Below are 17107 nucleotides of genomic sequence, written 5' to 3' on the forward strand. Positions count from 1 at the left end.
AAGTACGGGGGATAAAAGGGGACAGGAATTTGAGGTCGGGGGAGAATGAGGACCCAGTGGGGATAGGCTTCCAGGAGCCAGTAGATTTAGTGAGCCGCCATTTTGGGTCTTGTCAGCCCCAGCCAGAAACTCAGGTCTTGTCAGAGGCTCGGCGCAAATAGCCATGGAGTTGATGGTCCCCTGTCAACCTCCGCACGAAACAAAAACTTCTCACTTTGGGCTTCAAGGCTCTCCATCACCTTGCCCCCTCCTACCTCTCCTCCCTTCTCTCTTTCTACTACCCACCCCACACGCTCTGCTCCCCTGCTGCTCACCTCCTCACCGTCCCCCATTCTCGCCTATCCCGCCGTTGACCCCTGGGCCACGTCCTTCCGCTGTCCTGGAATGCCCTCCCCTCTCACCTCTGCCAAACTAACTCTCTTCCCCTCTTCAAAGCCCTACTAAGAGCTCACCTCCTCCAAGAGGCCTTCCCAGACTGAGCTTCCCCATTTCCCTCTGTTCCCTCTGCTCCCTCTCTGTCCCCCCTTCACCTCCCCTCAGCTAAGCCCCCTTTCCCTGCTTTCCCACTGCTCCTCCCCCTCTCCCTTTCCCTCAGCACAGTGCTTATTTGTATATATTTTTATTACCCTATTTATTTTGTTAATGAGGTGTACATCCCCTTGATTCTATTGATTGTGATTAAGTTGTCTTGTTTTTGTCCTTCTGTCTCCCCCGATTAGACTGTAAGCCCGCCGATGGGCAGGGATTGACTCTATCTGTTGCCGAATTGTACATTCCAAGCGCTTAGTACTGTGCTCTGCACATAGTAAGCGCTCAATAAGTACTATTGATTGAATGACTACTTAGAGACTAGCTTGTCCTCTAGACCGTAAGTTCACTGTGGGCAGGGTATGTGTACGTTATATCGTACTCTCCCAAGCTCTTAGTACAGTGTTCTACACACAGTAAGCACTCGGTAAATACAGTTGAAAGAGTAAATGACCGTAGAAAGAGGCATGGTATTTACTTAGCACCCATTAGGTGCAATGTGCTGGACTAAGCACTTGGAAGACAATAGGAACCCAAGATAATGTTCCTTGCCCACAAGGAACTTGCACTCTAATGGGGCAGTGAGGCATGATGTGAGCCTCTTTCAACGAGCTGGGCCAGAATCCTCTGAGGTGTTTGTTTGCATGTGCTAGTGGGCAAGGAGCCTTTCCAAACTCATTTTCCAGAGAACTGCCTAGATGTCTTAGTTGGCTAATGGCCAGGGTCTGACTAGCCTCCGTCTTCCAAAATGGAAAACGCATCTCTTTAACGGGACTGTGTCCAGCCACTTGCCAACTTTGATCGCTGTCTGAACCTTCCTGAAAATATGAGCATTTCTCTGAAAATAGACTTATCTTTAGGGTACCCAAGAAACAGAGATGGTCTCACCCAGGAATAGCATTTCCAGCTTACCAGAGGAAGGCATTTTAATAGCTTGAATTGTTCCGTCTTGCGAGAGCTGGGACGAGCATCCCCAGTGCGTCCCAGTCGTGGGCTGCCTTGAATGTCTCGCCCGTGTTTTGCCCCTCTGAGCCGCAGGCAGACTCCTCTGTGATACCAGTTCACTACACAACGACACCACACTTGGATCACGTCACATTTGGCTCCTGAAGGAAGAAGGATCGAATCAGAGGGATAGTCTTGAGTGGGAGACCAGTGCACTTGGGTCTCTCTCCCGTGAGGTCCAGACAGGAAGTCCCCGACCTGACCGGATCAGTGATACTGCAGCTTCCCACATGGGCAACGGACTGAGTTTAATTGTAGCCCCTTCCTCCCCCACCCCCTTCGCGTCCCCAAAACCCCCCTAAATGCCGGCACCCTCAGGAGTTTTTCCTCGTTCATTCAGTTGTATTTATCGAGCGCTTACTGTGTGCAGAGCACTGCACCATTCCCAGCCCATGACGATTTCACAGTCTAGCTTACGGCCCTCACTCAGTGTCTGCCGAGGTTTCCGTAACAAGGACTGCGAGGAGGCTCCGGCTCTTTATTTTTTGCCAGTGTGACTTCCCTACTTCAAGCCTCCCCGTCGGGGTCTCGGTCAGAGCGGTGGGGAGACAGGATGGGGACTGGGGGAGTCGCTCTTTGCTGGGGTTGGATTCAAGTTTCCTGGCAGGGTGGGGGAGGATGAAGGGGTATTGGGGGCTGTCAGCCTCTCCCACGTTTGGGATTTAAGAGAGTGTCACAATCTAATCAGTCAGTAGTGTCCGTTGAGTGCCCTCCTCCTGGCCTAACCCCCTACCTAACTCTCGTTCTCAGCAACTTCTCAATGAAGAGAACTTGAGGAAGCAGGAGGAATCCGTGCAGAAGCAGGAAGCAATAAGGCGAGGTAAGAGTCTTTCAGCGACGTCCCTGGGACCCAGATTAGGTGGAAAGAGGAGTGGGGGCCAGGCAGTTGCCCCCCCACCCCCACCCCTGCCCCATGTCCCACTGCTGAACCGAAGGCTCGCTGGCCGCGAGCTCGGGAGAGCGCAGCCGAAGCCCGAGAGACACCCTTTCCACCCACAAGGAGCTTGGTCTGGAACGGGATTAAAGGGAGCCGGGCCTTCGGGTCACGGCTGAGGTGTGGCCGAGTTCGGGATTCTCCTGGCAAGGTCCCAGGACCAAGCTTGAAGCCCCGGAACCAGGAGGCTCGTTGCCACGTGACTTGCCTGTGGGATTTTTTGACTCTGCAGCATGCTGCGGGCCTCGGCCCGGGGCTTGGAAGCTTGTAGCCTAGGTGGCCACGTGTCCTTTCACTTCTGCCGCTGCTGCATGCAGGCCCTCACTGCTGCATTTCTGAGCCGCCGAAGGCAATGATCACTATTAGCCGTATAGTCCCTGATGACTCTGATGGCTTCCTCTGGGGCAGTTCTAATAGAGGGGTCAGGATCAGGTTAGCTCTGAATCTCCCCTGGAATCAATCGCTCAGTGGCATTTATTCCGTTCTAAGTGCATGGGAGAACTTCTGGATTGTAAGTGTTTTGTGGGTAGGGAACATGTCTGCCAACTCATTACACTGTACTTTCCCAAGTGTGTTTAGTACAGTGCTCTGCACACAGTAAGCACTCAGTGAATATGATTGGTTGTTATTGAGCGTATGGTCCCTGTTGACTCAGTTGGCTTCTTCTGGGGCAGTTCTGACACGGGGGTCAGGGGCATATTGGCTCTGAATCTCCCTGGGAGTCATTCGGTCAAGGGTATGTACTTAGCACTTACTGTGTGCAGAGCTCTACTAAGCTCATGGGAGAACTTCTAGCCTGTAAACTCGTGGGCAGGGAACGTGTCTTCCCACTCCATTGTGTTATACTCTCCTGAGCACTTAATACAGTGCTCTGCACACAGTAGACACCCAATAAATACCACGGATCGATTAGTGGGCGAATAATACAAGAGAGTTAGTGAACAAGTTCCCTACCCACAATGAGCTTACAGTCTAGAGAAGAGCCCATTGGTGTGAAGGCTGGAGAAGTGTGGGTGAGGGAAAGAGTCTAGGAGGTGCTCCCCCCGAGCACCGGATGCCATTGACGACCCTGCGTCCCCAGGGGTCACGACCGTCCCTCCCCAAGGGTCAGGGGCCAGATCGCCGATGGGATGTCAACCGTTCTCGCCTGTGTCTCCTCTCCGGTCGTCCAGCCACGGTGGAGCGGGAGATGGAGCTGCGGCACAAAAACGAGATGCTGCGCATCGAGGCGGAGACCAGAGCCCGGGCCAAGGCCGAGAGGGAGAACGCCGACATCATCCGGGAGCAGATCCGCCTCAAGGCCGCAGAGCACCGCCAGACCATCTTGGAGTCTCTGAAGTACGTGGTCACCAGCCGAGCGTCCGCTATGCCCCCAGCTCAGTCGCCCCATCCCACGCCCCTCCGATGCTCCCGGCCCCGCCATCTGGGAGAGTCCACTTCAATTGCCCAGAGAGAGAAGCAGCGTGGCATCGTGGATAGAGCAGAGGCCTGCGAGTCAGAAGGTCACGGGTTCCAATTCCAGCTCTGCCAAACTTGTCTGCTGTGTGACCTTGAGCAAGTCACTTCACTTCTTTGGGCCTCAGTTACCTCATCTGTAAAATGGGGATGAAGACTGTGAGCCCCATCTGGGACAGGGACTGCGTCCAGCCCGATTTGCTTGCATCCACCCCAGTGGTTTGTATGGAGCGTAGCACATAGTAAGCGCTTAACAAATACCATCAGTATTATTATTATTAGATTGGGCTGGGTGGCTTTTTTATGGTATTTGTTCAGCGCTTTTTATGTGTTAAGCACTCTACTAAGCGCTGGGGAAGATACAGGCTAGTCAGCTTGGAAACAGTCCCTGTCCCACATGAAGGTCACAGTCTTGATCCCCATTTTCCAGACGAGGGAACTAAAGCACAGAGAAGTTGTGAGGTGCCCGAGGTCATACAGCAGAGAAGTGGTGGAGCTAGGATTAGAACCCAGGTCCTCTGATTCCCAGGATCGTGCCCTTTCCAGTAGGCCACGCTACTTCTCAGTGGTCTGTGACTGCCCACTGCACCCCTGGGAAAATCGAGAAGCCTAGGCCCGTCTAAAGCCCGCCTAAGCTGTCGAAGACTTGAATCTTGTGTCCATGGCATCAGCTTGTAGCTATAACGGGGCTCTTAGCTTGGCAGCCGAGGTAGAAGACCCCCTTTGCCCTCCCACTGGCTTTATCTGGTTTGGGGCTCCCCACCTTGTGTGGGGGCACTTTTTCCTCCCCGTGACGGTGCCGCCTTTTCCCCTCCACAGGACAGCCGGCACGCTGTTCGGCGAAGGATTTCGGGCCTTCGTGACCGACTGGGACAAAGTCACAGCCACGGTAAGCGGGGCTCCCGAGCAGCGGAGCATCAGTGCTGCGGCCCTGACCCGGGCCCTGCTGGGGGTCGGAAGAGGGGCCGGGTTTCGAGGAGAGCTTCCAGCTTCTGTGCCGCCGGAATCTTGGCACCACTCTCTGCCCTCTGGACTATGCTCGTGTGGGCAGGGAGTGCGTCTATTATATTGTTACTGTATTGTTTGTACAGTGCTCTGCACACCGTAAGCGCTCAATATGATCGACTGACCCCTCGGGCCCACTTTGGGGGGAACCGGTGGGGTCAGCGCCCTTTTACTCAGGCCCTGGGCACTCTGAAGCAGCCGAACCGAGTGGCTGGTTGACAGGCGGTCGGGCTCACGGCGACCAATTGACTTGGGGGGGGGTCCAGTGGCTGTGGATGGAGCGCCAGTGCCGGACCTTGGTCTCTATCCCGTGGAATCCCCAGTTTACCTGGGGCGAGGTAGTTCAGGACAGAACGCCGCTTCCGATCTCAGTCACTTGATCGGTCAGTCGGACTGAGTGCTTACGGTGGGCAAAGCACTAAACACTTGGGAGAGGACCGTATAATGGAGTTGGTAAACTTGTGTCTTGCCCACAGTGAGCTTAAAGTCTAGAGGGGGAGATAAACGTTAATATGAAGAAATAAATTATGAATGTGTATGCCTAAGCGCGTGAGGGAGGGGTGAATAGAGGGTTCAAATCTAAGTGCAAGAGTGCCGCGGAAGGGAGTGGGAGAGGAGGAAATGAAGCCTTAATCAGGGAAGGCTTATTGGAGGAGATGTGCTTTTAATAAGGCTTTGAAGGTGGGGGAGGACATTCTTCTGTTGGATGTGAAGAGGGAGGGCGTTCTAGGGCCGAGGCAAGATGTGAGCGAGAGGTTGGAGGCGAGATACACAAGTTTGAGGCTCAGTGAGGGGGTTGGCATTAGACGAGAGAAGTGTGTGGGCTGAGTTGTAGTAGGAAATCGGGGAGGTAGGGTAGGAGGGACGGTGCTTTAAAGCCAATGGTGAGGAGTTTCTCCTTGTTGCCCAGGTGGATGGGCAACCAGTGGAAGTTCTTGAGGAGTGGGGAAACGTGGACTGAACTGTTTTTTAGAAACAAGATTCAGGCAACAGAGTGGAGCATGGGCTGGAGTGGGGAGACACAGGAGGCGGGGAGGTTGGCAAGGAGGCCTGTATAGTAGTCGAGGTGGGATATCCACCATTGGATTTCCGTTGTAGCAATCTGGACGGAGAGGAAAGGGTCGATTTTAGCGACGTTACAAAGGTTGAACTGACGGGATTTGGTGGCAGGATACGTGGGTTGCATGAGAGATGTCGAAGATAATGCCACGGTTACGGGGCTTGTGAGACGCGGAGGACGGTGGTGCTCTCTACAGGAGGGGAAAGTCAGGGAGAGGGCAGGGTTCTATTTTGGACATGTTAAGTTTGAGTTATTGATGGGACATCTAAGTAGAGATGTCCTGAAGGCAGGAGCAAATACGAGATTGCAGAGGAGGAGAAAGATCAGGTCTAGAGCTGTAGATTTGGGAATCATCCGCGTAGAGATGGTAGTTGAAAGCATGAGAGCGAGTGAGTCTTCCAAGGGAGTGGCTATAGAAGGGGACCCAGAACTGAACCTTGAGGTACCCCCACAGGAAGAGGGTGGGAGGCAGAGGAGGAACCTGTGAGAGAGACTGAGAATGAGCCGCCAGAGAGATAGGAGAACCAGGAGACGACAGTGTCACTGAAGCCACGGTTAAATAATGTTCCCAGGAGAAGGGGCCAGTCGAAAGTGTTGATGGCAGCTGAGTGGTTGAGGAGAATTAGGATGGGGTAGCGGCCATTGGATTTGGGAAGAGGATCATCGGTCACCTTTGAGCAAGCCAGTTCTGTGGGGTAAAGGGAGCAGAAGCGCTTAGAAGAGCGCAGACACCGTACTAAGTGCTGGGATAGATACATAGATTCAAGTTAATCGGGTTGAACACAGTCCCCGTTCCTTGTAAGACTCACAGTTGTAACCTTTTTACTGTTCCAAGATAATCAGGTCTCACAAAGGGCTCATAGTCTAAAACGGAGGGAGATCGGGCCTTCCCAGACTAAGCCCCCCTTTTCCTCAGCTCCCTCTCCCTTCCGCCTCACCTCGACTCACTCCCTCTGCCCTTCCTCCCCTCTCCCCGCCCCACGGCACTTACGGCATCCAAATTCATTTCCTGACCATGGGTTGCCGGGGCGAGGAATAAAGGAGGATTGGGATGAAAGAAAGAGGGGTCCTTGCCCCGCTCTCAAGTGCCATCCAAGTAGTGGATTTAGTAAGAAGAGTATTTACTAAGCACTTACTGTGTGCAGAGCCCGGGACCAAGTGCTAGGAAAGAATACACAGGTGAGAATACACAGGAGACTATGAGCCCTGTTTGTCTGCCACATTTGAAGGATGCACATGGCAGGCAAGAGGCAAATTGCCAGAGAACGGCTCTGCTTTAGCCGCCTCCACTGTGGCATTCTCGTGGCGCTGGCACCGTTGAATGAGTAGGCATCTTTAGTCAGTCAGGTGTGGTAGATTGCCCTGTTCCAGTTGGGTGGTTCTCCTCAAAGAAAGGATCATGGGCATCAACTCGGCGGCATTAGAACGTCTAAATGTGTCCGGCCGCCATCTCGCTCTGCTCTGGAATCGACTGAAGTTCCGACCCAAGGTACCCTTTCGGCAACCTAGGGCCGGAGGGGAAACCGAAACTGAGAAGCAGCGTGGCCTCGTGGAACGAACCCAGGCCTGGGACTTGGAAGACCTTCTAATCCAAGCTCTGCCGCTCGTCTGCTCTGTGACCTCTTGAGAGTCACTTCTGTGCCTCGGTTCCCCTGTTGGCAGAATGGGGAGTCAATACCTGTTCTCCCTCCTGTTTAGACTGGGGGCCCTATGGGGGTTCTGAATATCCATGGATCTACCCCAGCGCTTAGTACAGCGCTTGGCATATAGGAAGCGCTTAGCAAATATCACAGTTATTTTTATAATTATTGTTATTATGCTAAGACACTGGTTCCCAGGGACCGCATTCTGTGCACCCGGGAATGTGGCTGCGAGACAGTAGGGGGCGCTGTGGACAGCAGAGCCCCCAAAAGGCAGCAGGGGGATCCATTCATTCATTCAATAGTATTTATTGAGCGCCTATTATGTGCAATTCATTCAATCGTATTTATTAAGCGTTTACTGTGTGCAAAGCCCTGTACTAAGCCCTTGGAAAGTACACTTCGGCAACAGATAGAGACAATCCCTGCCCAACAACAGACTCACAGTCTAGAAGGGGGACACAGACAACAAAACAAAGTAGACAGGCATCAACATCATCAAAATAAAGAGAATTATAGATATATGCACATCATTAATAAAAAAGAAAAATATGTACAAATATACACAGGTGCTGTGGGGAGGGGAAGGGGGTAGAGCGGAGGGAGGGAGTAAGGGTGATGGGGAGGGGAGGAGGAGCAGAGAAAAAGGGGGAAGCCTCAGTCTGGGAAGGCTGGAAAGGAGGTAAGCTTTCACGAGGGCTTTGAAGAGGGGAAAAGAGCTAGTTTGGCAGATGTGAGGAGGGAGGGCATTCCAGGCCAGAGGTAGGACGTGGGCCAGGGGTTGACGGAGGGTCAGGCGAGAACGAAGCCCAGTGAGGAGGTGAGCGGCAGAGGAGCGGAGTGTGTGGGCTGAGCTGTAGAAGGAAAGAAAGGAGGTGAAGTAGGGGGCAAGGAGATAGAGAGCTCTAAAGCCAATAGTGAAGATTGATATGATATGATTTTGCTTGATATGAAGGTTGATGGGCAACCACTGGAGGTTTTTTGAGGAGGGGAGTGACATGCCAGAACATTTCTGTCGAAAGATAATCTGTGCAGCAGAGCAAAGTATAGACGGAAGTGGGGAGGGACAGGAGGTTGGGAGATCAGAAAGGATGCTGATGCAGTAATACAGTCAGGATATGATGTGTGATCAATTCAGTCGTATTATTATTATTTTCTGTGGGCAAAGCACTTGGGAGCATACACTACAACAACATTCCCTGCCCACAACGAACCTTCTCTAGACCCTAAGCTCCTTGTGGATGTTTGTTGTATTGTACTCTCCCAAGCGCTCAGTACAGTGCTCTGCACACAGTAAGCACTTAATAAATACGATTGAATAAATGAATGAATGAATGAGCTCACAGCTTAGAGGGGGGACACTAGGGGGAAGAGAGCAGAGACTTTGAGAGCAGAAACTCACAAAGCAAGGCAGGGCTGACTCCCAAATCATACTGCCCCAGCTTGGTGGAGGCAGAGCCCAAGTGTCACTGTTTTTTTTCTCTCCTGCCTCGATTGGGCAATGTTGCAACCTGTTTGGGTTTTTGAATGCAGAGTGGCCTAATGGATGGAGCACGGCCTGGGAGTCAGGGATCATGGGTTCTAATCCCGTCTATCCCACTTGTCCGCTGTGGGACCCTGGGCAATTCACTTCACTTCTCTGGGCCTCATTTACCTCGTCTGTAAAATGGGGATTAAGACTGTGAACCCCATGTGGAACAGGGACTGCATCCAGCCCAATTATCGTATATCTACCCCTGCGCGTAGAGTTTAGTACGTATAGTAAGTGGTAAGTGCTTAACAAATCCCACAGTTATTATTACTCTTGTTGTTATTATCTGGGTTCTAATCCCAGTTCTGCCACTTGTCTATCCTGTGACCTTGGGCGAGTCCCTTAATTTTTCAGGCCCTCAGTGCCCTCATCTGTAAAATGGGGGTTAACCCTGTGAGCCCCGTGTGGGACGAGAACTGTGTCTACCCCAGTGATTGGTATAGCGAGTAACAAATACATCAAAAAGAAGTGCCAGGCACTTTTTAAATTTCTTTTTCCCATTAGAAACATGGAGAAATATTTGTCACGCGTTTGGATTTCCTTTCCTTCCCCTCACAAAGGATAGATAACGATGTCCTGGGTTCTCTCTGATTCCTGGCCCCTCACAGGGCCAGAAAATGGCCAAGCAGATGGCTCGCCGGGGCTTTGCTAGAAAGACCGGCTACCGCTGCTCTCCCCGTCTTGTCTCCGGGACCTCAGGTCCCTGACATTCGCCGCCACACGGTGGCATCAGAAGGATCCCAACCTTTAGGGCTCTGAGGGGTTTTTTTTTGGTTTTGGGGGGTTTTTTTAGATTTCACATTTTAGGAAAACATAGTTAAGAAATCTGGGTTTAGTGTCTTGGATGGATTTCTTTAGAAGGGGAGTGTTGGGCCTCACACTCAGCCCCGATGCGTCTCTCCTCCATCTCCCTCCCCTCAACACCACCTGCAGTGTCGCTGAAAGACCCCCGCCCTGCGTGTGCCGCGGATTGTGGGATCGCGCGGGGGCACGGGTCCTTGGCGGCTCTATGGAGGGAGGGTTTAGAATGGGCCTCCTGGGGTCCAAGTGAACTGGGAAGGTAGGAGAGGAGGAAGTGTAATCCGAGGATACAGATGTCCATTGGGGGCTGTCCCAAAGGGTCTCGTTCCCAGATTTCAAGATGCTGGCAGCGTGCTGTCTGCTGGTGCCGTTCTGGAGCGGTAGCGAGGGGCTCTGTCCGGCGCCTCGCTAGGGAATCGACACGTTGCGCTTAGAATAGATGTCTCCGAGGCGCCACCATCCCCCTGCAGCAGCGCCTCGCTCTGACTCTCCAAGCCCTCCACAGGCGTCATTGTGCTGAGGGACGGGGGGCGGTCTCTTACCGGACACATGTGGCCATCTTGCCTCTCCAGGCAGGTCTCAGCCACCATAGGGCCTGGGCCAGATCCATGCTGGGTATAAAAATAATAATAATGTAATAACAATATTATTGCCCTTCCACCTCTGTAGCAAGCAAAAACTCATCATTGGCTTCAAAGCACTTAACCACCTTGCCCCCTCCTACCTCACCTTGCTGTTCTCCTACTACAACTCAGCCCACACACTTCGTTCCTCTTGTGCTCACCTTCTCACTGTACCTCGATCTCGTCTGTCCTGCCACCAACCTTTTGTCCACATCCTACCTCTGGCCTGGAACCCCCTCCCTCCTCTTATTAGACAGATAATCTCTCGACCGCACTTCGAAGTCTTCCCTGGCTGAGCCCTCCTCTCCTCTTCTCCCACGCCCTTCTGTGCCGTTCATAATTGCTCCTTCATTCATCCTCTCTCCCTTCCCCACAGCACATATGTATATATAATTTATTTATTTATATTAATGTCTGTCTCCCCCTCTAGACTGTGAGCTTGTTGTGGGCAGGGAATGTGTCTGATGTTATGTTGTACTCTCCCAAGCACTTAATACAGTGCTTTGCAACATACTAAGCCCTCAATAAATACAGTTAATAATAATATTGCTATTTGTTAAGGGCTTACTATGTGTCGAACACTCTTCTAAGCACTAGGGTAGATGCACGCTAATCAGGTTGGATGCAGTCCCTGTCCTACATGGGGCTCACAGTCTTAATCCTCATTTTATCGATGAGGTAACAGGCACAGAGAAGTGAAGTGACTTGCTCAGGGTCATATAGCAGACAAATGGCAGAGCCAGGGATTAGAACCCAGGCCCGTGCTCTATCGTCGAGGCCATGCTCCGGTTTGGGAAGTGGATCGCCTTTCTAGATGCTTGGGTCTCCATTCTTTCCCTGGTTTTCCTCACTTCTTTGTTGTCCTCCCACCTCCCCCTCAGCCCCATCAGGCCAGGGGCCTCCTGGATGTCGGTAATAACCTGCAAGACAGAGAATGGGGACCTAGGCAGGCTAATAAGTGCTAAAGGGAGCGAGTCCTCAGGGAATTCTAAGTCTCTGACCTAGTTTGTGACGACACTGATGCTCCCGTCTCCTCCTCCTCCTCCTCCTCCTCCTCTTTCCCCTCTCCCTAGTGAAAGCACTTCTGTTTGACGCGAGGGCGGGGAGGCAGCGGTGGAAATGCCAAATAGCCTCCTCACGCCTGGCGGAACACAGGGACCCGTGGGGTCTGAAGGGGGTGGACAACACCCAGGGGCTATTTCCCTTTTATCCCAAAGAGTCGCACCCCAGGGTCCCCACGTTGTGCACAGAACATCATATTCACTTGCCCATCTTTATCCCCTACCAGCCACCCCCACCTCCAAGTCAGAACTCCAACTGTAGGGCAGACAATTGATGGCTTAATGATGATGATCATAATTGTGATATGTTAAGTGCTTACTGTGTGCCAGGCACTATACTAAGCAAATACAAGCAAATCGGGTTGGACATAGTCCCCATCCCACATGGGGCTCACAGTCTTAATCCCCATATTACAGATAAGGTCAGATATCCCAGCTCAGCCACTTGTCAGCTGTGTGACTTTGGGCAAGTCACTTCACTTCTCTGTGCCTCAGTGAGCCACTGTGAGCCCCACATGGGACAACCTGATCACTTTGTATCCTCCCCAGCGCTTAGAACAGTGCTTTGCACATAGTAAGCGCTTAACAAGTGCGATTATTATGAGGTCACTGAGGCACAGAGAAGTGAAGTGTCTTGCCCAAGGTTACACGGCAGGCAAAGGGGTAATATTCATGATGTTCATTGCACAGTTACTGCGTGCAGAGCACTGTGCTAAGCGCCTGGGAGAGTAGAGTACAACAGTGTTGGCAGACACGATCCCTGCCCTCGAGGAGCTTTCAAGCAGGTGGCAACATGTACAACGCCGCCCCAGCTGAGGTGCCCAAAAGGGACCAGGCATTGAGCTGTAGAAGTGAGGAGCTGGCAAGCCAAGCTCTCCACCTGCCCTCGCCCTTCAAGCTCGTTGTGGGCAGGAGATGTGTCTGTTTCTTGTTATATCGTACTCTTGTCTTGCGCCGTCGAGTCGTTTCTGACCCATAGCGACACCACGGACTCATCTCTCCCAGAAAGCCCCGCTGTCCGTCTGCAATCGTTCTGGTAGTGGATCCATAGAGTTTTCTTGGGAAAAATCCGGAAGTGGTTTACCATTTCCGCCTTCCGCACAGTAAACTTGAGTCTCTGCCCATGACTCTTCCATGCCGCTCCTGCCCAGCACGGGTGAGTTTTGACCTGTAGCAGATTGCCTTCCACTCGCTAGCCATTGCCCAAGCTAGGAATGGAATGAGTAGGCCTCTGCTTGACTCTCCCTCCCGTAGCCGAGACTGGTATATTGTACTCTCCCAAGTGCTTATTACAGTGCTCTGCACATAGTGAGTGCTAGGTACATGGGATAGATTGATTGCGTTGGGCCCGGAGGCTGTCCCTTAATTAGTGACTATGATGGGACTCTGGTCTTGGTGACCCGGACAGAGCACAATGCGGAGGAATTGCCCTTCTCCCCGTCATCAGTGAAGGGACTAAAATAAGGGGGTGGAAATAGCAGCCCCAGAGGAACCCGTTTAGTACAAAAACGCTTTCTTGAGAGTCTCGCCCTCCGCTGCCCCAGGCAGGAATTCTAATTGAAATGTCAGCAAAGTGCCACTGCCTTTCATTTTAAGTCTTCATGTTCTGACTGGGAGCCTGCACTGGAAATCGGACCGGAGCCGGCAGGACCCTTCCTCAGCATGCGGGCCAGACCCAGGTCTCCCCCTTCCCCCCAAACCTTCCCGAGGGAGAACCATCGGCAGCCCTGATGCGGAGTGGGGGAAAATCGTCCCCATTCTGCTCCACCGTTCCCCCTGAGAAGGCTGGGATTGGGTCTGAGAGCCCTCAGCTGTGCCCTTTGACGCCTGGTTGGGTCGGGGAGCTGCTCGGTGCCTCCAGAGTGTGAGAGATGGCTACCAGCACCAGAGGAGAGCCCTTGGCTTGATCAGAGACAAGCTGGGGAAGCTGGTCCCTCGTTCTCTCTCCGGACAGTTCCAGGGCCAAGATAGTGCTGGTGGTGAGGGAGGAGGGGTGGGGAACAATTGGGAGAGCAGGCACTTCCCCGGTGCCCCTGGGGCTTTCCCAGAGTCCTTTCCTAGGGTGTCCCGTGGGCTGGCCAGCCAGTGCTTTCAACGACTTTTTCATCTTGGGGGTTGAAAGCCAGATCTGGGGGCCTTGGGCAACATGTTTCCAAAAAGAGAGAGTTCTCCGATTAGATGGCCTCACGTGGCTGGTGAGGGGAGATGCCGGTTGACTCGGAACAGAGGTGGCTGAGCTGCGCCGGGAACCGAGTTAGAGTCGCCAGGCAGATGTGGGTACCGCCCTCCGCTCACTTTCGGGAGCACTTCTGCCCTTCTCTCTTTCCTCTCTGTAACCCCGAGGGCCAGTCACCACTAGCCCAGGGAGTCAGGCTGCAACCTCATCTAGACCGTAAGCTCGTTGTGGGCAGGGACCGTGTCTGTTTATTGTTATATCGTACTCTCCCAAGCATTTAGTACAGTGTTTTGCACATAAGTCCTCAATAAATACGATGAAAGTAGTGAGTTGAATAAATGACCTTAGTTTAGACCCTGAGTCCTCCGTGAAGCGCGAGTGATCGACTTGGACGATTTGTAACTTGAGAAGCTCTGTTCTGGGCCGATCGCATCTTGTTCAAGGTAAGCAGTGTTTAGTGTGGCCCAGCAGAAAGAAACCGGGCCCGGGAGTCAGAGGACCTGGGTTCTAATGCCGACCCTGCCACTTGTCTGCGGTGTGACCTTGGTCAAATCACTTCACTTCTCCGGGCCTCAGGTACCTTCTGTGTAAAATGGGGATTGAGACTGTGAGCTCCATGCAGGATAGGGACTGTGTCCAACCTGATTACCTTATATCTACCTCAGTGCTTACAACACATAGCGATTAACAGATATCCCACCTATTATTATTAGGGTTGTGGCATGACGGGACCGGTGTCGGCGGGGCCTGGTGGACCAGTGGCGAGTGAGAGACGCTTTAGGGAAGGGGGCCTTCTTACAAAGCCTTTGACTCCCAGAGCGAATCTCAGAGCGAGAGGCTGCCGAGCCAGACAGCGTCTCCAGAGACTTTACAGAAGTGCAAGTGCCGGTCGAAGGCATCCCCCTACAGTATTTCCAGAGTGCCAACTGTGTGCAGAGCTGTGCTAAGCTCCTGGGAGAATACAGTGGAGTGAGGAGAGCCCGTCCCTGCTCTCACAGAGCTAACAGTCCAGCAGCAAGGGGTTGGAGGTCTTAAAAATCCAGAGACTTATAATATATCATGTTATTCGCGAAGCACTTATGTGCCAGGCACTGGGCTAAGCTACAGGGTGGTTGCAGGCAAATTGGGTGGGACACGGTCCCCGTCCCACGTGGGACTCGCAGTCTTAATCCCCATTTTACAGATGAGGCACCTGAGACCCAGAGAAGTGATGTGACTGGTCCGAGGTCACACGGCAGACAAGTGGCAGAGTGGGATTAGGACCCAGGTCCTTCTCACACCGGGGCAGATAGGGGATAGCCAGGTCAGACACGGTCCCTTTCGCCACGCGGATGAGGGCTCCTGGTCTAAGGAAGAGGGAGAGCAGGCTGCCAATCCTCTAGGAAACTCTAGGAAACTCTTCCAACTGAACAGACTCGGAAGCCCCATCAAAAGTCGTTGAGGCAGCGGTCCAGGAGCCGCTAGACGCAGATGACAGTGCTGTGAAAACAGACGAAAGCACGCAGCTGATCAGGGATTGTTTCATGGCACTGTGCACTGACAAGAAGCTTGAAGAAGACTCAAGTTAGGTCCCGGTCTGCCCCAGGGAAACCCTACGTGCTGCCAGAGCTGCTCCTTGGCACCTAGTCCTGCCCCCAAGGCACCACACAGACCAACAAGGCGGTCTAACCCCAGATACAGTCGGGAGACGTGATTCTGAGCGGAACCTCTGGGAAGATTGTGAAACCGAGGAGCAGAATCGGAAACACGGGCTGTAATACTTCCCTGGCGGTCAGTCTGGACCGCTGCCTGGAATCCCTCCACCTCACCCACCTGCTCTCCAGATAAGTCAGGTTGGCCACAGACCCCTTCCTTGGTAAAAGGGTATTTGTTAATCAATGGTTGGTATTTATCGAGCCCTTCTATGTCCGGAGCGCTGTACTAAACGTTCGGGAGAGTACATTATGACGGAATTTGCAGACACGTTCCCTGCCCACATTGTCTTTACAAGCACTTGCCAGACACAGTACCAAGCATTGGGGTGGATTCAAGCTAATCAGGTTGGACAGTCGGTGTCCCACATGGGGCTCGCAGTCTTCATCCCCATTTTTCTGATGAGGTAACTGAGGCACAGAGAAGTGAGCTGCCTCTCCGTGGCAACGGTCTGCAGAACTCTGCACTAAAGCAACTCCTCCAGCTCAGCCGGGGGCTTTTTGTCCCCAAGTCTACAACTTCAGCAAAAGCGTGGGAAGCAGGGATGACAAGAGCTCCTTGTGGGGCAGGGCCCGCATCCGTCCTGATTTGTTTGTATCTACCCCGCTATTTAGTACAGCGCTTAGTACTTAGCACAGCACTCTGCACCCAATAAGCACTCAATAAATCCCAACGATTGATTAGATTGTGAGCCCCATGTGAGACAGGGACTGTATCTGATCCGATTATTTTCGACCACTGCTTAGTATAGTGCTTGAGACATAGTAAGTGCTTAACAAACACCACAAAACAATATTCTTTTTATTACCATTATTTGAGAAGCAGCGTGGCTATCCACTAGACCTGGGGGTCGGAAGAACCTGGGTTCTAATCCCAGCTCCACCACTTGTCAGCCGTGTGACCTTAGGCAAGTCACGTAACTCCTGTGCCTCCGCTCCCTCATCTGTCAAATGGCGATTAAGATTGTGAGCCCCCTGGGGGGACGGGGACTGTGTCCAACCCAATTAGCCTGTGTCTACCCCAGCACTTAGTACAAGTGCCTGTCACATAGTAAGCACCTAACAAATACCACTTAAAACCGAAAAAGGACTCCCAAGGCCGCAGTTGAGTGACAGTGCAGTTTCGCTTCAGGAAAACTGGGCTCAAATGTGCTCCGTCTTGGGTCCCGAGCACATATTCTCCAGGAGTGGTAGCTTGGCGGTCTGCTCAGTCAACAGTCCTATTTATTGAGCGCTTACTATGTGCAGGGGACTGTGTTAAGCACCTGGGAGAGAACAGTACAACGGAATTGAGCAGAAACGTTTCCAGACCCAAAATGAGCTCAGAGTCCGATCCTTGGGTTCCAGGGATTGTGTTTCTCAGCTCAGTTGATGGCTGGAGCTTTGAGAACTACCTAGCGACTGCGCTTCCCCCCCTCCCACTCCCTGTCCTGTTGGCTCCTGGGAGTTTTGGCATTCCCCGGTTCCTGAGCTACTGAGAGGGAAGGTGGGACTCTATGGCCTGGAAGAGCAGAGGGGAGGAGAAAGTTCAGGGAAGTCAGGAAGGAGGGAGTCAGTGCCTTTAAGGAGAGAAAGCCTCATGACAAATCCATCTTAA

The 17107-nt window shown here is 52.6% G+C and overlaps 1 protein-coding gene across 1 annotated transcript in view; it reads left to right on the forward strand.

Moving 5' to 3' along the window:
* Window positions 1–17107, forward strand: part of ATAD3A (ATPase family AAA domain containing 3A) — a 48566-nt gene that overhangs the window by 8055 nt on the left and 23404 nt on the right. Inside the window, exons 5-7 of the mRNA XM_029065629.2 lie at window positions 2284–2353; window positions 3640–3805; window positions 4742–4811. Of these exons, the coding sequence (XP_028921462.1) occupies window positions 2284–2353; window positions 3640–3805; window positions 4742–4811 (306 nt within the window). The remainder of the gene's footprint in view (window positions 1–2283; window positions 2354–3639; window positions 3806–4741; window positions 4812–17107) is intronic.

This window comes from Ornithorhynchus anatinus, chromosome 5 (genome assembly GCF_004115215.2).
Source record: "Ornithorhynchus anatinus isolate Pmale09 chromosome 5, mOrnAna1.pri.v4, whole genome shotgun sequence".
NCBI classification, from domain to species: domain Eukaryota; kingdom Metazoa; phylum Chordata; class Mammalia; order Monotremata; family Ornithorhynchidae; genus Ornithorhynchus; species Ornithorhynchus anatinus.